The sequence below is a fragment of the Antechinus flavipes genome, chromosome 4, assembly GCF_016432865.1.
Source record: "Antechinus flavipes isolate AdamAnt ecotype Samford, QLD, Australia chromosome 4, AdamAnt_v2, whole genome shotgun sequence".
NCBI lineage: Eukaryota > Metazoa > Chordata > Mammalia > Dasyuromorphia > Dasyuridae > Antechinus > Antechinus flavipes.
The window spans coordinates 161898864-161924053 of NC_067401.1; the positions used below are offsets into that span (position 1 = coordinate 161898864).

Sequence of the window (25190 nt, forward strand, 5' to 3'; positions counted from 1 at the left end):
AAAAATGTGACAAAAGCTCTCCTAAGAGAGCTATTTGTCAAACTACAGAAATTTGTCCAAGTGTCCTTGGAAGAGGCAAATCTGCACTTGAAAGCAAGGCTCTGGACAGCTCCGCCTGAGTGCTCCTGGGGAATTCAAGCTGTCTCCCTCCCCTTTCCCCCAGCTATAGAAGGGTGGTATGGTGGCTTACCAGGAAAAAAAAACCTCATGAAAGGTCACCAAACAGGAAATCAGTCATTACTAGAAAGACTGAAATCCTTGACTTCTAGGAAGTTTTAGTTTCTCCATTCAGTAGTTCCTCCCCTGACTATAGACAGTATCCAGATTCTATAGCCCCTCGTCCTTCTCTAGAGAAGAAATTGCTCCTTGAGCTGTAATGCCAGAGAAACTGAGGCAGAACTGGGGTACAACCGAGCAAGGGAGAATTTGTCAGGGACCAGCTATATAATAGAGAACAAGTCTGGAGAGAGAGAGAAACACACAGGAATCCCCACAAGGGAATTCTGCAAGCTAGAGAAAAGGCAACAGGAAAGGCCTTTCTCCTTTAAAGGTGTTCACCAAATTGAAAGTAGTTAGGGAGTTTTCAAATAGTTTCAGTCTCTCCCTCTAACTCCTCATTTCCTGCTGCAGTCAGGGAATGAGAAGAGAAAAGAGAAAAGAAAGAAAGAAACTATTTTCACTCTTTTAGAAATCAGGGAAACCAAGTCCTGTTTTAAAATGTATGGGACAAGCATGCTTCCTGAGGGCTGGAAGCTGCGGCTCCTTTAAGAGCCAGGCAAAAGGTCTGGGAGGGGCGTGGCCCGCTTGTCTATAATGCTGGCAAACTTCTGTTTTAAAAGTTGGTGGAAAACTGTACAGTACCCCAATGAGGGGACAGCATAGGAGCATTTAAATGGCCACATGGAAGAGGTCTGAAAAAGGCCTTGAGTTCCTCTGTGCTCCCCACTCTATAGGGGAGGGGGAGGAAAGACCAGAGGTGCAGGGTGGAGGGTGAGGGAGAACTTACCTGGCACTTCCCGAACAGCAAGGGCTCCGTTGTCCATTCCATGCTGGAACTTGAGGGAGGGGGAGCTCATCCAAACCCCCAAATCTTGCTGGGAGAGCAAGACCTGAAGGAGACGCCTTCCCCCTTCTTTCCCCCCCCGCCCCCCCCAAGGGAGTAGCAGCCAAGGGTAGAGAGATATTCTCCAAGCTCACCTAATTCAGCCTCATCATTAAAAAAAACTCCAGTGTATATACAGTGGAGTGGGAGAAGGGCTCAAGCATGGCTTCTCTTAAGTTTCTCGGGTTATCTCCCCAGAACAGATCAAAGAGAGTGCTGGCCTGGGACCCCCGAGAGGGGTCCCCAGAAAGGCTATGTGTCTTCTTGGTCTGGGGGGGCAGTTAAAGAGACACTTCCTCTCGTGTCCAGTCAGGGTTTTCTGGTGAGAGCTTGAGATGAAAAGGAAGGTCCTTTGTCTCTGGAGGGGTTGGGCCAAGGGAGTTTCCTCAAGCCAAGTGCCTCTGCTCAAGGAAGGATTTTTCAGAGGCAGAGTTGTTTCTAGATTGTGGACTGGTAAAAGCTTTTAGTTTTCCCAAATTCTTACAGCATCTTTCGTGTCTCTAGAGACAGAGAGTGAGACTAAAGGAGGCCCTTTGTCAGTCCACAGCAATTCGTAAAGAATTGTGCACAAGTGAAGACCTCTAACAATGACCCAAACCTGACCCAGGTGGCTTGGGTGTCCACTGCAGGATAGGGAAAGAAAAAAAGGTCTTTTACCTTGTCCAGAGTTCCTGATTTCCTGGTCCCACTACCTCTAAAAATAGAGTGTGAAAAAAAAAGAGTCCTTTTTGCCAGAAAATGCAAATATTCTCCCTAGGAGAATATTGCCCACAGCCTAGACCCAGTCTGTGTTGTGTGCCCACTACCTTTAAAGATAGAGTGAGACAAAAGAAGGCCTTTTGTCAGAGAATGCAGGTATTCTTCCTGGAAGAATACTGAACCAACAGTTCCGAACCCAAATTGGTTCTGAGTGTCCAGATATTCAGGATTCCTGGTCCATCAGGAATGATATGATGATGTTTAGAGTGATCTAAATTCCTGGTGGTCTAGAGGTTAGTGGCTATAAGAGAGTTATTAAGATTCCCTTTTAAATTGGCCACAGGTTATAGGAGTAAAAGAATTCACTCATTCCCAAATATTAGTTGCAAAATGAAAGTTTATTGTTAGATAAAAATCAGTTTACCAAGAGACTGACTTCTATAGTAGCAGATCTATGGAAAATGGAGTTTTGCACTGAGAATGCAGTTCTCAGTGGACAGAAGGTCCTGGCAGTAAGGAGGGCCGCCAAGGTCCATCTGCAAAGACTTTAGTTGATGGAAGCTTATTATATTGGATGTCTTAGAGGGGATTGGACTGGGCAGCCCAAGCAAGCCAGAATGGGGGTTGGGAAGCCTGAGCAGATCAGAACCAGTGGGGGCTGGGAGAGCCTAAGTTGGCTCAGATCCAGTTGGGAATCTGAAAGGAATCACAGATCAATAGGAAATACAGTTTCTTAAAGGGATCACAACCTGCTTCAAAACTGTCTTGACATGTATTTGGAAAAATGAAATATTATTGAGGAGCAAAGAAAGGAGTTCTCTGAATATATGCACATAACAAAAACAACAACAACCAACAAACAAAACAAAACAAAAATACAAGAAGCTGGCTACATTTAGAGATATCTGTAGTTTTATTCAATTAAATATTTAAGAGAAATGATGAGGCTGCCAGTACTTCAATGACATACTGGTAGATGCTAAAAACATTAATTATTCTAGAACATATTGCTCTTTTGACAATGGAAACTTCCTTGGAATTTGTTTGATTTTTGTTGTTGTTATTGTTGTTGTTACAATCCACAAACCAATTTCGACATTTCTAATATCTGTGGTTTGCTAAAGTCATCTAAAAATTGCCAGGCCAGAAACTGACTTTATCTGATGTTTCAAGAAAAGATTTGTGAAATGGCAAATCTGATTTTTTTTGGAAGTGTCCCAATGTTTTTGAATAGTATTCGTCCTCTCAACCCTATCCCCCAAAACAAAAACAACCTTTTTCATTTTACTTTCAAGATGGGTAATCTTTCAGTTTTGCTGACTATATACTTCTTTTTGCAAGGATTTTTCTATATTAAAAAAAACCCCACACACTGTAGCTTTTGTGTCCTGTCATATTAATAAAAGTAAAACCATAAAAAAAGTTCCCCCTCATATTTTCTTTTCCTTGAAATATTAATTTAAGTTGGGCCTCTATAAAGTAAATAAATCTTAAAATATTTTATTGAATTTATATTTTTAAAACAACATTTTTGAAGGGGAGGTTTTAAGTAATTTGATAAATCTATATAGAGAGAAGTAATTTGTATGTTAAATAAAGTATAGGATATCCAAGAAATTTGTTTGTCAATTAAGTGGGAAAGTAGTTTTTACAATTTACATGAAGTTTTAATCTATTAGTAACTCTCTGGTAGACATGCAGATTATAGTGGTATCTCAGGACTACTTTCCTTCCTGGAATTTGGCTATTGTTTGTGGGTTTCATGTGGTTTTCTGTACTTTCTTAGAAATAATGTGTAAAACTGTACATACCCTTTAATCCAGCAGTATCTCCACTGGGTACAAAAATGTTTGTAGAAGCCCTTTTTGTGGTGTCAAGGAAGTGGAAACTGAAGGTGAAGCAGGTTGTGGTCCCTTTAAGAAACTATATTTCCTATTGATCTGTGATTCCTTCAGATTCCCAGCCCCTCCTGGCTGAGGCATATTCTCCCCAGACAAGTTGTTTTTTCTGGATGCCAGAGCCTTTGATTCACAAATCCTGGTCAAAAAACATCCCTTTGGATTCCATAGGAGATCTGGGCTTGTCCCAACCCTCACTGGATCTGAGCCAACTTGAGCTGCCCAGCCCCCCATGGGTTCTGATCTGCTCCAGCTCCCAACCCCAACCAAAACACCCAATATAATAAACTTCCATCAACTAAAGTCTTTGCAGATGGACCTAGCAGCTCACTCAGCTGCCAGGACTTTCTGTGCACTGAGAACTGCATTCTCAGGGCAAAACTACATTTTCCACACATCTGCCACTATAGAAGTTAGTCTCTTGGTAAACTGATTTCGATCTAACAATAAATTTTCATTTTGCAACCAATGTTCGGGAATGAGTGAATTCTTTCACTCCTAAAAACTGCAGCCAATTTAATGGGGATTCTTAATAACTCTCTTATAGCTACTAACCTCTAGACCACCAGGAATCTAGACCACTTTACACCTCATCAAGGAGATGCCCATCAGTTAGAGAATGGCTGAATAAATTATGATATATGAATGCTATGGAATATTATTGTTTTATAAGAATTGATCAGTAAGATGATTTCAGAAAGGTCTAGAAAGATTATATGAACTGATGCTAAGTGAATGAAATAGAACCAAGAGAATATTGTAGACAGCAATAGCAAAATTATACTATCATTAATTCTGATAAATGTGGTGAGGTGATTCAGGCCAGTTCCAATGTACTTGTGATGGAGAAAGCCATCTGCACCCAGCAAGCGGAATGTGGTAACCGAATGTGGATACAATATAACATTTTTACCTTTTTTGTTGTCGTCTGCTTTGCCTTTTTTTTCATTTCTCATTTTTGATCTGATTTTTCTTGTGCAGCATGATAATTGTAGAAATATGTATAGAATGCTCAAAAAGTTATCAAACTGTGCATACCCTTTGATCCAGCAGTGTTTCTACTGGGCTTATACCCCAAAGAGATACTAAAGAAGGGAAAGGGACCTGTAGGTGCCAAAATGTTTGTGGCAGCCCTATTTGTAGTGGCTAGAAGCTGGAAAATGAATGGATGCCCATCAATTGGAGAATGGTTGAGTAAATTGTGGTATATGAACGTTATGGAATATTATTATTCTGTAAGGAATGACCAGCAGGATGAATATAGAGAGGACTGGCGAGACTTACATGAACTGATGCTGAGTGAAATGAGCAGAACCAGAGATCATTATATACCTCAACAATGATACTGTTTGAGGATGTATTCTGATGGAAGTGGATCTCTTCGATAAAGACAGCTAATTCAGTTTCAATTGATCAAAGATGGGCAGAAGCAGCTACACCCAAAGAAAGAACACTGGGAGATGAATATAAACTGTTTGCATTTTTGTTTTTCTTCCCAGATTATTTATACCTTCTGAATTCAATTCTCTCTGTGCAACAAGAAAACTGTTCGGTTCTGCACACGTATATTGTATCCAGGATATACTGTAACCTATAACATGTAAAGGACTGCTTGCCATCTGGGGGAAGGGGTGGAGGGAGGGAGGGGAAAAATCGGAACAGAAGTGAATGCAAGGGATAATGTTGTAAAAAATTATCCTGGCATGAGTTCTATCATTAAAAAGTTATTTAAAAAAAAGAGAGAGAAAATATTTATAGAAGAAAAGTCCATGTTTAACATATATTGGATTACTTTCTGTCTAAGGGAGGAACAGGTGAAAGAGAGGGAGGAAAAAATTTGGAACACAAGGTTTTGCAAGGGTGAATGTTGACACCTATCTATACATATATTTTGAAAATAAATAGCTAAGAGAAAAAAAAAGAACGTGTAAGAGGGGTTATCCTATGCAGGTCAGACCTGCTAACATGGAGATTCTCTGCATCCTGCATTTTCCTCCTAAGTGAGTGGGAGTAGTTTCCTTCGATTGTTTGCTAAACTGACCGCATCTTTTAAAACTGCCAGACTGGAACAGTTTTTTCCTGTGTTTTCTTTCCTGATGGAGGTTGAAGATCACAGTTTGCTCCCAGTGTGAATACTATGAACTAAATCAGGAGAGGAGATACCATTTCTTCCATTCTCTTTTATACCAGTAATTTGTATTTGTTTCTGTTCTGTTTTTGTCCTCAGTGCCAAGGGTGAGCCCACTGGTTTGAAAATTTAAGCCTTTAGTAACCAGGATTATAGGCAGACTATTGTATTTAGCTAACTAGGCAGGGAAGCCCTAAGAAGCCAGAGAAGTAAAACTCAAACTTGAGGGAAAGAAAGTTTTGAACTTGGACCTGAGACTATGATGTATAGGAATTGAGCTAAGTTATATGTATATTTGCTATTCCCTTTTAAAAGCTAATTCCATTGCAAGTAGTTAAATGGAATTGGGGTTTAAAGAATCTACCTAGTAGATAACAATATGGATTGCAGCCAAAGCCATTGTCAGTGAGCTTAGACGCTCTCAATCTCTTTAAGAGTACTGGGGAATCTTAGGAGATAGGTGACATGTTACATATCTAGCCTTCAGACACTGGGGGCAGAGGTAGTCAATAATACAAATAAATGGTTCTCATTTCTGATATCATTTACAGTTTGCCCTTATATACTGTGTCACAAATATTTATAGAGAGAAAGTGATCCAGTGATTGTTCTAATAACTATAGTGACTTTGAAATAGCAATAAGCATAAATGATACTTTGAGATAGCTGCAATAACTGTAATATAATAGGAAATATGCCTGTGATTTTTTGTTAGTGATAATCACCAAAAATAGTACTAAAACTATTGTAGTTTGTGGCCTACATTCATAATTAAATGAAATCTATCCATAGACCCTTCTGTCCATGGACCCCAGGTTAAAAACCTTAGTCTAGTGCCACAAAAAAAGGCCTTCTTATTGGGAGCTGAGTTCCTTCAGATTTAGTAGAAGTTCCAAAGTTGTGTGACTGATGAAATCTTGCTGACCAGACATGTTTCCACATGAATATTGGTAAAGGGGTGAGGAGGAGAAAGAAAGCTACATCTATCTAAGCTAAATGCTGTATCTAATTGAGAATTCTTTCTCTCCAATAGTTAAATAAACCTTCTTTTGTAAAATATTAGATGGACTCTAGGTGTCTCAATTCATTCCAATAATTGAACCTAAACTACCTAAACTCAAAATATCCTGAGTTTTGTCCATTCTATGACAACTGGCATAGTATATGTTGGAAAGAGTTTATATCTTTCCATGGTTTATATCATGGTTGAAATAGAAAAAGGTTCTGCAAATATGGAGGATGGACAGACTAGATAATCAGAAATATATAAATGCTGTAGCAAGGGCCCTTCTAGGGGTATGTTAAAAGTTCTTTCAATGAAATAAAGAAGGACCCCACTGACCTAGTCTAATAGCCCTTCATAGGTAGGGACCTATGAAGACCTAACTCTTTAGAACTGCTTTTTTGTTTTTTCCTGGTTCACTGACCCTATGTGGCTATCCTTGAACTACTCTTGAAACAACAGTTTTATCCTCATGCTCCAGTAATGGTATGGTGTATCAAATCTCCAGCCTAGCCTTTTATCATCTCAGAATATTTGTTTTATATATCTATATACCTGGGATCATGTAAAAATTTCTTGAGCAAAAAGGGCTCATGAGTGGGAAAAATTTAAGCAGCCCTATTTTAGCTTTCTTGGTGACCATACTTGATCATACTGAGCCCTGGATGAGAATGAGGGAGATCCCCTACTCAACCTCTGTGGAAGAATGGGGCAGCAATTTGGTAATACCTCTCTGATGGTTCCTGCCAGGGAATGCAGGCTAATTTTTCCTTAAATGATATTGAAACTTTCCTTATGACTTGGTTGGCTTAGGGTCGATACTTTCAGACTATATAATCATTTCCTCATTGCCTAAATAGAGAGTAGCCAAGAGAAGTTCCATAGATGCTGTGACACTTGATTGGTAGATAATAGTAGGTAACAGGCAAAAGAGCTTTGCTAAACTAAATCAGTGTGAGATATCCCCAATATCTATCTTTGTGTAATAATCTCCTACAATGGCTAAGCAAATCTCTCTCATTTTCTGGTAGTTGGAAAGAAAGATTGGGGCTGAGTTGAAAAGATGGAATGATTCAGAAAAATGAAATTGGGTAGGAAAAGGTAAAAGGGAACAATTATATTTTAATTATATATATTACAATTATTTTATAAAAACAGTGTGATAAAAGAAATAATACAGAGGAAGCAGGTGGAAGTGGAGGGTTGGTAATATTGGAACCTTACACTCATCTGGGTTGAAGAGAAAATAGCATGTACATCTAGAGGGGTGTAGAAGCCTTTTGAACATGTATTGAGGTGAGAAAACAGGAGGATAGGGTGGGGGCGGGATTTTTAGAGGAGTGTGTGGATTGGGATTGAGGGTTGGGAGAGGGGATGGAAAGACTTTTGAGTTCTGGATGGTGGGGGAGGGTGAAAGGATGAGGGAGAAAATAAGGTAACAGGGATATGATAAAAACAGAGGTTGAGAAAGAAAATAGTACGTCAAAATAAGATGGAAGAAAATTCACAAATAGTAATTATAATTTTGCCTGCGAATGGGGTGTTTATAGCAGTTCTCTTTGCAGTGGCAAAGAATTGAAATTGCAGGGATTTTCATCAATTGGGGAATGGTTGAACAAGTTGTGGTGTATGGTTGTGACGGAATACTACTATGATATACAGAATGATGAGCTCAATAATCTAAGAAGGAAATGAAAAGACTTGCATAAAATGAAGAACAAAGTGAGCAGAACCAAGAGGATATTGAATATAGTAACAGCAATATTATTTTAAGAAAGACTTTGAGTGAATGAGTCTTTTTAACTACACAATACACAAACTAAAAATAAAAGAAACATGAAGATGCTATCTGTATCCAGAAAAAGAACTAATAAAAAAGAAATACGTATAAAATAATTTTACATATATACCTATTTGTGTCTAATGGTAGACGTCTCTAGGATGGGGGAGGGAGGAGGAAAGAAGGAAGAAAAAAAAGAAATTTATGTGATAATGTGTTTATTTGAGGGAATAGTAGGTTGTACAAGATAGATTTGCAGTTTCATGCACAATCATCTTTTTTTCTTCATCATACTGTGTTGTGAAGATGCTTATTTTGTTCCATGTATTGAAAATAAAATAAATGAAAAAAAATGTTGAATGGACCACAAGTTCCTATTTTGCTCCTATATTGAAAGTAAATTGACCTGAATCAGACTCAATACTGAACTGAGTGGGAAATTCTGACTAGTAGTTTAGGGAACAGTAAATTTAGTAGTGATGCTGGATTGAGTGTTATTATTAACTGGCACTGTGGAATAATTTATATTTAGTTATTCAGTTCATATACATTTATTAAGCACTTTTATGTGCCAGACCTTATGCTAAACACTGCAGATACAAAGAAATACAAAAAACAGCCCTTGCCCTCAAGGAATTCACAATCTACTAGGTGAAGACAACACATAAAAGGAAGTTGAAAGGAAGATAGAGTGGAGAAATCCATACCTTGATGAAGTTGGGCACTGGGTATGAAATCATGAGATGACAACTCTAGGCTTCCTCCTTAAATGGAGGACATAGGACTCAGTCTCTGATGTCCTAGCATCCTGTTCAGTCAGAGGAAGGGAAGGAATCCTGTGAAAAAGGAGAATTTGATAATTTCAGAGTTGATATGGTTTTGCAGGAGAATGAGTTTCTGGAGACAATAATAAAATACAGGACAGCTGCTAGGTAGGAAACTATGAAGTAGCTTCGCTTAAATGGAGAATCTGAGAGGAGTTCTCCAAAGCCATTCAAAAAACTTAGGACCTCATAGCTACCCTACAGTAGCTGATCCTGATCTATGATCATTGTTGACTGCCAGAAATGATACCATTTGAATTGTGACCTTGATGTTTTTGCTATTATTTCTGTTCATTGTTATCTCTTTTGAGTCTTTATTTTATTCACAGTATTTTGTTCACAATATGATAATTTCTAAAAGGAAATGATATTGGAAGTTTTTGCAATAGAATTATAACATGCATTTAGAAGCTTACTTCTAAGCTATTTAAAGCTTATTGAACAACTTGTCCAAGATCACTCACATCTAGGGATGGCTCTTGATTTTGACTCCAAGTTAATATTCTAATTGTTAATAGCAATGTCTACCCCTTACAGGTAATTAATTGCAAGTGACTGGGTAAATGAGGGCAAGAAAGGCCATTAGGAATGGGTGGATAGAGATATGTCCATTTATTCACTAAGCTATTTAATTTGATTATTATCCATATCTTTCTACATTACTAGGAGCCATAATTAAAAATAATTCATAGATCATACTATATTTCTAATAGTACATACAAACATGTATCAGGAATATTTCTAGAACCACCTTTTACTGTGTCTCTGAATTCATTTTGCTAATCTGGACTTTACAGAGTGGAGGTGAAATGCAAACAGCACTTGGAGCAACTGCTCCTACAAGTATTTTTGACTGAAGATTGAATTACTCTATTCAGTAACTCATAGTCATGAAGAACATAATAGAATATTTTTATTGCCGTTTCTAAATTTTTCCTGACTGTAACAAAAGCCTCTGATTATAGTTTTTCTAATAGGCGCAGATAAAATAATAATATGATGCTGATGATGCACAGAATTTTCATGCAATGATGTGGAAGAGCTTTGATATGTATTAGCATAATACTCCTTTGAGATAACAAATGGATATATTTAGTTTCATAGTTTACCATGTTTTTTTCTCATTTGATCTTTACAACAAGCTTGAAAATAGGTAGTACAAGGAAAGCTATAACTAGAAATTCCTGCATTTGCTAAAAGTTGATGGGGGAAGAGGAGTTCAGAGAATAGTTGCAATTTAGGCAACTGAAAGGAGAACACCCAGTCACTAAGAAAATCTAGTTCTTGTACCTATAGATATTGAGGGGGAAGGAAAGCCAAGGGAAAGGAACATCTGTGTTATACCACACTGGCAATAGTGGCCTATCAATCAATAAGCATTTTTTAAACTGTGGATACAAACACGAAAACTGAACAGTACCTGGCCTCAAGGACCTTACATTCTATTGGGAGAAAATAACATGTATGTACAATCCTAGAAGGCCCAAAGTATAAAGGAAATGTTAAGGAATTTTCCTACAACAAATATGTGATTATTAAATGCTTAATCAATTTGAAAGGACTGCAGGACCTTGAATCTTAGAAGATGACAGCTGATACTACAAACGAGATATCTTAGCTGAGAGAATCAGACACACATAAAGAAGTATATAGACAAAATAACTACTAAATAAATATATTTTAAATGTTTTGAGGATAGGGCATAGATAGCTGGAGTCTTAGCCTCTTGCTCTTTTGCCCATGTCAACTTAGGACTTTTTCCAGCTCTCACTTGAATTTATAACAAGAGATGAAGGAGATTTTTCTTCTTTTCCTTTTCCTCTATCCCTATACAAAAAGGCACTTATAAGAACCTGTGCTTGTCCAGGTGAGCTTGAGACTGGATTTTCGGTGCTTGGTTGCCTCTTCTGCTTTGTGTTACTTTCCTAAAAAATTTAATCAAGACAATAATTTCAACAAATTTGAAGAATATGAAACAAATCTATATAAATTCAAAATTTATATATATTATCAACAAAACCAGAAGAAAGAGAAAAAAATTCCATTTAAAATAATCACATAAAATATATAAAATACTTGGGAGTCTACCTATCAAGATAAACACAATTATCTGAATGCAACTATAAAACATTGATTATGAAAATAAAGATAGAATAATTGAAGAAATATTAATGGTTATAAATTTAAGAAATATTAATCACTAAATGAGCAAGCCAAGTCTATATAATAAAAATAGCAATATTACTTAAATTAATTTACTTATTTAGTGTTATACCTAACAATATATTAAAAGATTATTATATAGAAATATAGAAGAATGAAATTTAGTTGGAGAATAAAAGGTCAAGAATCTCAAAGGAAATAATGAAAAAAAAGTGGAAATGAAGGGGACCTAGCAATATAGATCTTAAACTATACTACAAAGTAGTAATCATCAAAACAGTATGGTAATGTTTAAAAAATAAGGAAGTTGAACTGTGGAAAAGATAAGATAAACAATGTATAGAAATAAAAAAACCTAGTAACCTACTATTTAATAATCCCTAAGACCCCAGGTACATCATCATCAATAACAACAATAATAATATTTATTAAGTGTTTTTGATGTTCTGGAAATACAAATAAAAGCCAAAAGAAAACCCTAGTTCAAGTAATTTGAACTTTTTAATGTAAAGGGGCAAGACAACACATATAAGGGAGCTGTAAAGATGTGATCCTCTATACTGCAACATATCCAACATATAAAGGACTGCTTGCCATCTAGGGGAGGGGGTGGAGGGAGGGAGGGGAAAAAAAAAATCGGAACAGAAAAGAGTGTCAATATAAAGTAATTATTAAATAAAAAATTAAAAAAAAAAAAGATCAATTCTAATGGACATGGCTCTCTTCAGCAGTAAGATGATTCAAACCAGTTCCAATTGTTTAGTAATGAAGAGAGCCATCTACAACCAGAGAGAGGACTGTGGGAACTGAGTGTGGACCACAACATAGCATTTTCACTCTATTGTTGTTTGCTCGCATTTTTGTTTTCCTTCTCAGGTTTGTTTGTTTTTCTTTCTAGATCCATTTTTTTGTGTGTGTGCAGTAAGATAACTGTATAAATATGTGTGTGTATGTAAAAAAAAAAAAAAGATGTGATCCTCAGGCAGTAGTATCCTTAGAGAGAAAGTGCTGGGGAGTCAGTAGTACAGCCTAAAGAAGAGACATGTTTGGCCTGGGCCTCCTCCTTAAAATGGAGGTTTTGGTTCAAGGACTTTTTTTTTTTTTTTTTTTTTTTAACAGAAACTATAGGGAAAACTGGATACTATTCTGATAGAAACTAGATTTAGAACAACATCTCTGCCAAAACGGATATGTAACTCAGATAGAAAGGGTAACATCATAAACAAATTAGAAGAATAAATTACCTTTCGTTTCTATAGTCAAGAAAAAAGGGTTTTTTTTTTGTTTGTTTTTTATCAGACAAGGGGGAGAAAACATTGCAGATATGTAAGCAACTGATTCAAATTCATAAGAATCCACAATTCATAAAATCTATACTCCAATCATCAAGGTATATGAAGGAGGGAAATAAGCATTTATTAAGTGCCCACTATATGCCAGACACTGTGTTCAATGCTTTACAAATATTATCTCATTTCATCCCTGTGAAAATCCTAATGAGATAAGTGCTATTATTATCCTTCTTTTACAGGAGAGGAAAGTGAGGCAATCATAGGTTAAATAACTTATCCAGGGTTGCAGATAAAGCAAATGTCCAAAATTGGGTTTGAACTGAAATCTTCCCTACTTCAGTACTGGGTTCTATACACTGTGCCACCTAGCAGCCCAGTCTGTGGACGAAATCCAAACTATCTGAGCCATATGGAAAAAAGGCTTCAAATAGCTGATAATTAGACAAATTCAAGATAAAGCCACTAAGGTTCTATCTCACCTTCATCATACTAACAAAACTGAATGGGCTGAATGGGACAAATGAAAGGGCTGCAAGAAAACAGGCAACATTGATGCACTTTAGGTGAAGTTGAGAAGTAATGCAGTCATTCTTGAAAGCAATTTGAAATTTTCCTCCCCAAAAAACTGCATATGTGTCTTTTCACTCCACAATGCCAATATGAGGCCTATTTTCCAAAGAGATCAAATAAATAAAGATGAAAAAATCCCATATGGGAAAAAAATTATAGCAATTCTTTTTGTATTTGAAAAGAACTATAAATTAAGGATATGTCCATTATTTGGAGAATAACTGAACAAATGATATTATCTTAGTAATAGATGTAATTGTCGCATTATCCCTCACAAATCTCTCCTATTACCCGATTCTTCCCCTCCCCCCTCCTCTATTTTCTTCTTTACTCTGGTTACTGATGAAGAGAGATGGCTCTTTACCATGCCAAAGCTATCTCTTTTATATTTATTTACCATAGCTCCCGCCCTCTCACTCTAATCTTTAATCCCTGCTGTCTATAAAAATGCCCATTTTCCTTCATCCTTAAAAAATAATCTTCACTTGATCCCACCATCATCATCAGTTTTTATTTTATATCTCTCCTCTCCTTCTTGGCTAAACTTGAAAATGTCATCTATACTCAGTTCCTCCAAATTGTTCTCCTTTCCCTCTACTCTAAGCCCTTTGCATTATGGTTTCCAATCTCTTCACTCAGCTGAAACTATTCTCTCCAAAGTATTCAGTAATCTCATTTTCCATATTATTCTATTATTCTCAGTCCTTATTCTATTTAAACTCTCTGCATCATTTGACATCATTAATCACCTGCTTCTGGTTATTCTCTAGGTTTTTAAGACTTTTTTTCTTCTAGTTCATCTCCTACCTATCTAGTCATCCATATCATTTCCATTAACAGCAGATGTCCTCTAAGAATCTGTCTTGGGCCTTATTCTCTATTCTTCCTATGCTCTCACACTTGATATTCTCATCAGCTTTCAGAGGTACAATTATCATCTCTGGACAGGTGATTCCTATAAACAGCTTTAATGTCTCCAGAACAAGGTAATGTATGTTTTCAAATTAGAGGTTTCTACCTAAACTTCTTCCAAACTTCTCTATGCCCTATGTTCCAGCTCCCATCTCTGTACCTGCACCCTCAGCCTCATATAATCCCTGGCTTCCTTCAAAACCAAGTTTGCCATCTGTACAACCTTCAGTACTATCCCTAGTTCCCTCTGAATACTTGTGCCTTTTCTGTAAGTATTTTTTGTAACATGGTATTGAATGTCTTGGAATAAATATCCTATGTATAATAAAAGGATTGAGCCTTCACTGGGAATTCTGGAGACTGGAACCACAGATTTCAATGGCACCTAAAAGTTTTGAAAAGTTGTCTGTAAGAGAAGGGAAACACAATACAGAAAGGTGGCAGTGACAGGGGTGTGAATATTATTAAACAGAAATGTTTACTATTTTTCTTAGGGCTGTGTTTGTGTTCTGAGACCAGGGACTAAGCAAAGAAAGATGGTTTTAGTTCTCAGCCTTTCATAAACGGAGCAAATAAATTCAAACTGAAGTTGCTAGACAACAGTCAATTTAAGAACTATGGAGAAATAGGGAAAGGCTTTCCTCTTTACAACTTTCACTTCCCTATTTGCTTACTGCTGCCTGGTGTGTCTCCTTTCCCTTCCCCCATTCCTTTATTTCTTTATCCTGATTTGTTTCCCACAAAATCCAAGGTCAATTATGACTACTTTGATTTACATTTATTTCGTTCTTGCAAAAGGGGAAATGAGGGACACTATTGACTAGCTTAAAAACATAGATCAGAAGGTTTCACTTTGGTTCAGTGTAGGAGGGGAAAGGTAATAAACATTTATCTATATATATCTTCTGTAAGCACTTTACAATTATCTTATTTGGTCTTCACAACAACCTTTCGAAGTAGGTGTGATTTATTTCTCATTTTATAATTTAGGAAATTGAAGCAAGTAGAAGTTGTGAATTGCCTAGGATTACATGGCTACTACATGTCTGAGGCTGGGATTTGAACGCAGATCTTTCTTACTTTAAATCTTTTGAACTGATTAAGTGTGGCTGTAGTTATAGCACGACCTCCCTTCTTGGGGACGTTCTTATGATTTTAGTAATAACATTAACTTTATAAGTTTCTCCAAAAGCATAATTTAAACTGGATTCCAGGCTTTCTCTTTCTCCTATGCTATAGAAGGGAGCTCTTTGTTAGAGTCCAGACTAAGTGACTTTGAACCCAGAAGTCCCAGGCAAAACTCCAGCTTTGGCTGGGAGGAGGGGAAGTGTGAAGTAGTGGAGACTGAAGGGAAGGTCCCGCCCTCAGGTCACCCAATGGGAGGAGAAAAGCTTCTATCAATTGCAAAGAATCAGCTCTCCTTTTTCCTTTTTTGGGGGGTGGGGTGGGGTGAGGGGAGTGGGAGAAAAGGGGTCAGATTTTCACAATGACACTAGCTGATCACTTATAGCTCATATGTATCTTGCATGTATCTTGTCTATGTAGATCTCTTCATGTTCATATTGCTTTCCCCTCATTAATGAATTTCTTGAGAACAGGAACTTATTTTTCCTTTTCTTTGTATCCCCCTGAGCTCAACGCGGGGGACTGACACGAGGTAGCTAGAGCTGTAGGAACGCTTTGCAGCTGTCACCCTTGGAGGGAGGGGTTGGGAGAGACGCTAAGTCTGTGGAGCGTCATAGCAACAGACAGGACCATCCGAAGAGAAGGTAGCCCAGCTGCTCCAGAAGAATGCAAGGGCAAAGAAGGGGTGATGGGGGTGGGGTGAATGTATGTGTATGTGCGTGTGGTGGTTGGGGAGCGGGTGTGATAGTAACTTCTCTGTCTAATTTTCTTCGACTGAAAAATGGGGACAATCATTCCTTTCTCTCCCGGGCCAAGGTGAAGCTCACGCTTTAAATGCTGGAAGGGACTCTATCAGAGCAAATTGTTAGGAATCTGGTCAACCCCCAGCTCGGGTAGCTGGATTGGGGGAACCTGACCCCACCCCTTAAGAAGGGAACTTAATCAGTCCTCTGGACGGGATGAGGACGCCGTAGATCACTCGCCTCCCTCGGGATTGGGCGCTAGTTCTCCCTCCCAACGATCCTGAAAGGCATATGAAAAGGCGGGGCAGTGCCAAGGCCAGGGGATAGGTCAAGACCGTCTGCCCAAGGAGGTTGCGGCGGCGGCGGCGGCGGCGGCGGCGGCGGCATCCCAGACACTCAGCCCCGGCCACTTCCCTTCCTCTCAGCTTCGGCTTCTTCCGTCCCCTCGCGTTCCTCCTGACGTCACAGGCCCCGCCCCAGCTCTTCTCCCCCCTTTGTCAACCCTCCCCAACTGCTCAGCAACCCCCCCCACCCCCAACCCCCCAATCCAGACTGAGTGGCAGCATCGGCTGGAGCGCGTTCCTTCCGTGGGAGGGCGGGTGGAGGAAGGAAGACTAGAAACCCCGAGCGCAGCCCCGGCGTCGCCTCAGCCCGGCCACTCTCCACCGAGCCTAGCCAAGCCGACCCGAGCAGGGCAGCGGGGGGCTGGCCGGAGCCCGAGGAGCCGGGGGAGAGGGCGGGCGCGGTGGGAGCGATCTCGGCGTCCCGCTCTCTCCTCGGCTCATGGCGAGGACTCTCGGCACATCCGGGACCCTGGGGCCGCCGCGGCCGCGGCTCCGGCTGCTCAGTCCCAGCCAGCCCCGGCCCGGGCCTCAGTTCCAGCCCCAGCCCCAGCCCCAGCCCCGGCCCCAGCCCCAGCCCCGGCCGCTCTGGTGACTCCGCCGCGCCTTCGCTCCACCCGTCCGCCCCCGGTTCACCCGCCCCGCGCCCGGATACTGGGAGACGCCCGGACCGGCGCCCAGCGCCCTGGGCCTGGACGAGCCGCCGCCGCCGCCGAGGCCGAGGCCATGTCTAATCCCGGAGGCCGGAGGAACGGGCCCGTCAAGCTGCGCCTGACAGGTGAGGGAAGACCGCGCGACTTGGGGGAACATGGCCAGAGATGGGGCGGGCCGGGCCGGGCCGGGCAGGAGAGGCCGTGATGTTCCTCTGTGATCCCGGGTGCTGAGGCCCAGCCGGGCCCGGGAGGAGATATTGGGACCAAGGTCGGAAGGCCTAGGGCCGCGGCCGCCTCTTTCGAAACCCTCGGCCGCCCCCTTGCCACTCTTGGTCTTTTGTTGGGAGAGTGGGAGTGAGAGTGAATGTGCGCGCGCGTGTTAGAGTTTGAGTTTGTGTGCGTGAGAATGTGTGAAAGCTGGTGTGTATGTGTGATGTTTGGAGAGGGAAAGTCTGTTTTGAACTCGGGGCCCTTGGAGTTTGGAAAGTTCTAGCTCCAGAGCAGGACTCTTGCTTAGCTTGTTTTCTGAACTAACCCTCCCTGGATCTGTCCCATGAAGGCAGAGGTTGTTGTGCTGCCCTGAGAGCTTGATTGAAGTTCTATAGTGCTGGGGATAGGGTTTATCCTGTAAAAACACGAAGTTTTCTAAAATACTACAATGACTTATGAGTATTCAGGTTAAAGGTTTTTCCTTGACTCCCGTTGCAAGTCCAGAGTAACTTGGAAGCCGTGTTTGTATACAATGCAATTCCGCGTTGGCAATGGAGATGTTGAGTAGACGGGCCTTTTTTTCTTGAATCTTCTACTTTTTTATTGCCTAGGTTCAGAATATTCAGGCCAATTCAACACATTTTGCTTTCCGGTAGTGTTCATTGTAACCTAGCCTTTATGATACTTATTTTTGGGAGGAGGGAGAATGAATGAAAATGAATGGATAGCATATCTTGTCTTATAAATTCAAGACTCGTTTAAAAACAATTCTTTTTACTTATATGAACTCTGATATCAGAAAAACCTCCCTTTCCTTTGGCTAAAGTTTACCACCTGAAAAACTAAAGAATTGCTAGGCTTGAACTTGAAAAAGAGACATGCTGCTTCTTAGCGTATTCAGGTGTTTCAGGTGTATTAAATGCTAATATGACAAACAAATTTTGATTTTTGTTGCGAAGATACGTCTCCTCTCGGAGAAAAAAAAATGCCACGTTGAAAAAATTGATCTGAAAAACTACGGAGAAAACCCTGTTTTATTAAAATTGGTATTTTAGGGTTAGGGTTTGATGAATGATAAAAGTTCATATTCTGTTTTGAAGTGAGCAAAATTTTTTTCTTCACAGAACTCTTTTTCTTTCCCTCCTAAACCCACAGCTCTTTTTGTTGAGTGACACCAATTTCCCCATCATCAAGGTGTTCTTTCCTAACCTTAGTGTCATTTTTGCTCTTAACTATATTTCATTCCCTATATTTAATCAGTTGCCATCTTTTCTAGATTGTACTTCCTCAATGTTGCACATATCTATCATCATGTCCCCTCTTACCCCACAACCACCTGGTTCGGGGGATCATAATCTTTTGCTTAGTCTACTGCAGTATAGACCTCTAGTTATTTTTCGCTACAATTGATCCTCCACGCAGCTGTCAGGTCTGGTCTCCCTTCTTTGCTTAAGAAGTTTTAGTAGCTCCTCATCATTGCCTTTAGAATAAAGTACAGACAGCTTTGTTTTGGCATTTAAAGCCGTGGCTCCAGCCTATCTTTCCAGGCTGATTACACATTACTTCTTTCCTGAACTATATACTCTAACAGGTATGGGTTATTGGCTGTTCTTGGTACAGGACTTTGTATCTCCCTCTTGTCCTCTATTTGTGTTATGCTCTGCTTTCTAATTTCTGCTTCTTGAATGCTCGACTTTCATTCAAAGTTCAGCTCAACTGCCATTTCCTTCAGGAAGCTTCTGTGTTTCTTGGACATTGTGTATTTATTTTCCATATATCCTGTACTCACGCATAGACTGTATCCTTCTTGAGACAGAGTTGGTAGTACTTTTATATTTGCAATTTTAGAGGTTCTTACTATTATTTGGATTTGATAATTAAGTGCTTGATATCACTTTCAGAATCCATGGGCAAAACTTCTGAGATTAAAAACTCTGTTACAGATTTGGTTGATAAAGATAAGAGATTTATTTTACACTGAAGATGGGCTGACTCCACCTTTTCAGTCTGTCTTTAATGACATAAGTATATGGATTATGAATCCAGATGAGTAATAGGCATCAAAAGTAGGATTTTTCCTACTTATTTTTCTTATATAACTGCCTAAATGGAGAAAAGGAAAGTATGAATTGTTTTTCTGCAATTAAAATGAAATTGTTTTCCATGTAAGCCATTAGATTCTTAAAATATGTACCAGTAGTATTAAGGTGCTTTCCTTTCTATATATAAAATGTAATAAAGCACTGTGCAATCAATGTAAATTTGTTAGAAAGATTGGTTGTAACTTTTTTTTAAGTTAAAATTTTTTATTTTCTAAACATATGCATGGAAAAATTTTTCAACATTAACCCTTGCAAAACATTGTGTTCCAATTCTCCCCTCCCCCATGCCTTGCACCTCCTCCCCTAGATGGCAAGTAATCCAGCATATGTTACACATGGTAAAAATATATGTTAACTCTAATATGTGCACACATATTTATACAATTATCATGCTGCACAAGAAAAATCCTGTCAAAAAGGGGAAAAAAATGAGAAAAAATAAAATGCAAACAAACAACAACAAAAAAGAGTGAAAATGCTATGTTGTGAACCACACTTAGTTCCCACAGTCCTTTCTCTGGGGGTAGATGGCTTTCTTCATCACAAGATCATTGGATCTGGTCTGAATCATCTTATTGTTGAAAAGACCCACAATCATCAGAATTGATCATTTCATGATCTTCTTGTTGCCATGTTCCATGATCTCTTGGTTCTGCTCATTTCACTTAGCATCAATAAGTCTCTCCAGGCCTCTTTGAAATCATCCTGCTGATCATTTCTTATAGAACAATAATATTCCATAACATTGTAATCTTAAAGAAAGACCTTCTTTAGAGCAACAAACTAATCTTCATGAAATATAAATTCATAAAATGTAATGTAATAATTCGTGTATTTTCAGATTTTGATAAATTTCAAGATCTCTAAGAATTATGTTCATTACTATTGATTGTAAGGTAGTTTTAGGAAGTCAGAATTGACAAAATGATTGAAAATTATTACAGTACTCTTGAAACTTGAATAATTTTTAAATTTCTATTTTTTCCTCCCTCTTTGCCTTCATAGAGTGACAATTTTCCATTTTGGCACAAGTCCATCCTTTCTCTTTATTATTTGTAAATTAAATAAATGGATTTTTAGAGTTGGATTTAATTAGCAGCTTTTTAGGATATAAACACTAAGGGTTTAGATGGAAAACATTGTTTTGACTGACTGAATAAATGACAGGACAGTGTTTGATCTAAGTCCAGGAATTGGTCTGGAGCTAATAATGCCCTGCTTCTCAGTCTGTCTTTGAGAAGCCAAATAAAATATTTAACCTGGGCCTCATTTTTGGGGGAAAATTTTGATTTTTTGTTAAGATCTTAAGAAAGTTCTGAGAAATGTTTGGCATACCTTTATGTTTAATAGTTTTTTTAGTGTTTAATAGTTTATTTAGATTTGGTTTCCATGATAGGAGAAAAAACATTGTTAGTAAGCATTTTAAAAGTTGGTGTTTGGTTTATAGGGTATTCTGGCTATACAAGTCTTTAAAACTTGTTTTTTGCTTTATTTGCTTTATCATAAATCAGTTTTTAGGTGTAATTGGATTTTTAGTTTTTAGACTATCTTTGATTCTAAAACTTTATGAGTTGTATATATGTGTGTGTGTGTGTGTGTGTGTGTGTGTGTGTGTATGTGTGTATATATATATACACACACAAAATACCCACACATACACACATATATTATATATATGGATATAGCCATGTGTATATATGCATACTTGTGTATCTCCTTCATTGGCAATTGCCTCTGATGAAAGTTGATAACCAATTTTTTGGACAGGTTTAGGAAGAAAGAAATGATTTAGCTTGGGACCTTTTTGATTTTTGAAAATTCTTTGAGAACTTTCAGGCCTATGTTCAGGCCTTGTATTTTCAAGCATTTACTTATATCCTAATTGTTAGTATAACACTTGGTGTTAAAAGGCAGGACTGGTTTAATCCTGATATGTGGTAGTAAAAATAAGTTGGCCTAAAAAGCCAACTTATCCTGTAATCTTTGTGCATGTATACACACACACACACAACACACACACACACACACACACACACACACACACACACATTCTTTTCCCCTTTTTATTGATCTCTTGGGGACAGACCTAGTAGAGACATTGCTGGATATTTATGGACATTTATGGATAATTTTATAGTTCTCTGGGCATAGTTCTAAATTACTCTCCAGAATGATTGGATAAGTTCACAAATACATCAGCAATGTATTAGTGTCCCAGTTTTTCCACATCCCCTCCAACTTTTATCATAATCTTTTCCTGTCATTTTAGTCAATCTGAGCGTATAGTGTAGTGTGGTACCTCAGAGTTGTCTTCAATTTTAGTTTCTTAGATGTAAAAATTTAATAAAATATTTCTCCATAATATTCAGATGCTTTTGGCATTTCTTTTCCGTGATTTCCTTCGCTCCTTCTTGTAATATCTTACTGCTATAGTAATCCAAATGGATCTACAGTCCCATTAATATAGGCATTTCTTGCAGTGATTAAGCATAATTCATTTTGTCTGTACTCATCTATGCTCTTCCATAAATTTACCATAGACAGTTGTGAATATCTGTGTGGAATGAGCTGTTTTTCCTGTAGATCTTTTAGTATTTAAAAAAAATGGACACATGGGCTGCACATTGGTTATATCTCTTTGAATGACATGTTCTTTTTGCCAGTCATTACATTTCTTGAATAATATCCTTTATACAATTTCTGAATTATTCCTCATTTACAACGTCTTGCAGCCTGCTTAGTGCGTCATGTCAGTCACGAATTTTTTAAACCTAGGCTGAGGCCTCGGAATAAGTAAAGAAAGGTAAAAAATCCCTTCTGTCAAGGAACTGGTATTTTGATGGGGGGAAAACAACTTGCAAATAACTTTATATATTTAAGTGTGGGACTCCTTTAATTCTACTATCCCCTTAAAAGTAAATTATCTTTGTTAGGTAGGTAGTTTTTTTTAAATTTAATTAAACAATCAGAAAAAGTTTGAATCAGACCCATATCCTTATTTGAATCAATAAAAGCCATTGTTAGAGTGGTTCACACCTTAAAAATTTGTATAAAAGGCAGGTGCGATGAAGAGATGAGGAGGTTGGAGCTAGCTTGGCCTTTCTAGCATACCTTTGCTGAGAAACTAGGGCAGGGGTCCTCAAACTTTTAAAATAGGGGGCCAGTTCACTGTCCCTCAGACTGTTGGAGGGCTGGACTATAGTAAAAACAAAAACTTTGTTTTGTGGGCCTTTAAATAAAGAAATTTCATAGCCCTGTGTGAGGGGGATAAATGTCCTCAGCTGCTGCATCTGGCCTGTGGGCTGTAGTTTGAGGACCCCTAGTCTGGGGGCAATTATAAAATGTTTACTGTGTTCCAAGCATTGTGCTATTGATTTTATAGATGTCTCATTTGATCCTCAAAACAATCCTATAAGATAGGTACTAATGTTATCCCCATTTTAAAGTTGAGGAAACTGAGGTAGACACATTAAGTGACTTGCCCAGATACATAAAACTTTTAGTGAGTGTCTGAGTTTGGAGTAAGGAGTGGAGCCTTGCCTACTTGTGGTCCAGGACTCTTTATCTACTTTTCCATCTAAGTGTAAAAGGGAAATAAGAATTACTGTGGAAAAGAGTGAGGAGAATTATAGTGAAGAGCAGAGGAGATGAAGACTTGGTAAAGTCCACCATTTTCTCCTCCCAAATGATTGTCTATCTAGACATTATAATATATTCTACTGTTTTGTTTCTCATATACTTTTAGTAAACTGAGTCTTGGGCCCAACTGAAAAGAAGTCAGGGATTGATGTTAAGCAGATAGCCCATCCTCTGCCTCCATGTTAGGAATTTTTCTAATTGGGAGCATAGACTAAACTTTCCTCCTCCTCTTCCTCCTCCTCCTCCTCCTCCTCCTCCTCCTCCTCTTCCTCCTCCTCCTCCTCTTCCTCCTCTTCCTCCTCTTCTTCCTCTTCCTCCTCTTCCTCCTCTTCTTCCTCTTCTTCTTCCTCCTCCTCCTCCCTTTTCTTTTCTTGTCTTTCTTTCTTTCTTTCTTTCTTTCTTTCTTTCTTTCTTTCTTTCTTTCTTTCTTTCTTTCTTTCTTTTTAATTTAATAATAACTTTATATCGACAGAATCCATGCCAGGGTAATTTTTTTTTACAACATTATCCCTTGCACTCGCTTCTATTCCGATTTTTCCCCTCCCTCCCTCCACCCCCTCCCCTAGATGGCAAGCAGTCCTATATATTAAACTTTTCTTCTAAAATAAACTCCTTGAGACTAAAGAGGAGGGAACCAAATAGATCTTGATGATTGGGGCTGACTCTTTTTGACTCCACTTGAGGTTTTCTTGGCAAAGATGGTAGAGTAGTTTGCTATTTCCTTCTTGAGCTCATTTTACAATTGAGGAAATTGAGACAAGCAGGGTTAAATGACTTGCTCAGGGTCACACATCTAATCAGTTTCTGAGGTCAGATTTGTCTTCTTGAACTGCATCAGTTAGATTCTATTATATTTGTGTAAGTAAAAGGTAATCTTATAAGGAAAAGATTGAGGGGGTAGAAGTCGAGTCTTGAAGGAAGTTGGGCATTTATGAAGTAGAGGGAGCATTCTATGGGGTACAGCTAGTGCAAAGGCATGGAATCCAGAGATGGAGTGTTGCTGTGGGCCAGGATATACTAGTGGTACTGAGAAGAGCTGAGTTAACTTTTTGCTCTCTGAAATTCATGTGAGTGAAAAATGCTGAGGAGAAGTTTGAATTAACTATCTCCTATTGCATTGATCTAGGACCAAGTTTTTAGGCTTTTGAGAAAGAAAAATATAAAAATGATTTTTAAGGTTTTGTCAAGAGAGTTCCCAGTACCTAAAGAAACTTTTTGCTTCTATTGCTTGCTGATAGCTTTTACTTACTTTTACTTTTCTAGACTGCTTTGAGAACTACTTTTACTTGGGGGTTTACAAACATGTTTTATTAAAAAGATTTATTTAACTCTCAGATTTTAAGCAATCCCTTGCATCAGACATAGAACTACGAGCAGGACAGGTAAGTGTTCTCTGAGAGAAACAGCAAAGGGATCAGAATAGCCAGATCATAGATTGTATGGAGGGGAATAAAAGAGGAAGAAAAAACACACTGAAAAATTAAGAGGAGGCTAATTTATGAAGAGCTTTAAATTCCCCGAAGAACATTTTATATTTGATCCTTGAAGTGATTGGGAAGTACTGAAGTTTTGTTTTTTGTTAGAGAGAGAAGGTATAGTAGTGAGTGTAACAGTTTGTGCTTTAGAAAAATAGTTTTGGCAGTTCTGTCTTCTGGTTGTCCTGATTTCAAATCTCCCTTTATGCTACTGTCTTCCTTTTTTTATTATTATTATCTTCAACTTACTTTGTGTATATGTTGTTTGTATTTGGTTTGCATATTTTCTCCAACATTAGACTGTGAGCCCCTTGAGGTCAGAGACTATTTTTTGCTTGTCTTTGTATCCCCCATCAGTTTAACACAGAGAATGGACTTAATAAGTTACTTGTTGACTAATTGAATGAATGATGAATAGGTTGGAGTTGGAGAATTGAGGCAGAAATGCTATTTCAGTACAATGCTTTTGTAGCAGTCAAGGGGAAAGAGTTTCTGAATTAGGATAATGGCTATTTGAATGTTAGAGGTCTG

General features: G+C 38.5%; 1 protein-coding gene and 1 long non-coding RNA gene across 2 annotated transcripts in view; one reads left to right on the forward strand and one right to left on the reverse strand.

Moving 5' to 3' along the window:
- The window catches only part of LOC127560584 (uncharacterized), a 46099-nt gene extending 34738 nt beyond the window's left edge, over nucleotides 1-11361 (reverse strand). The window contains exons 1-2 of the long non-coding RNA XR_007953365.1: nucleotides 11288-11361; nucleotides 9318-9446 (exon numbers count right to left, since the gene is read on the reverse strand). This is a non-coding gene — a long non-coding RNA (uncharacterized LOC127560584). The remainder of the gene's footprint in view (nucleotides 1-9317; nucleotides 9447-11287) is intronic.
- Nucleotides 11362-16525: 5164 nt separating this feature from the next.
- SMURF2 (SMAD specific E3 ubiquitin protein ligase 2) overlaps nucleotides 16526-25190 on the forward strand; it is a 131808-nt gene continuing 123143 nt past the window's right edge. Inside the window, exon 1 of the mRNA XM_051995281.1 lies at nucleotides 16526-17358. Within this exon, the coding sequence (XP_051851241.1) occupies nucleotides 17307-17358 (52 nt within the window). The 5' untranslated portion in view covers nucleotides 16526-17306. The remainder of the gene's footprint in view (nucleotides 17359-25190) is intronic.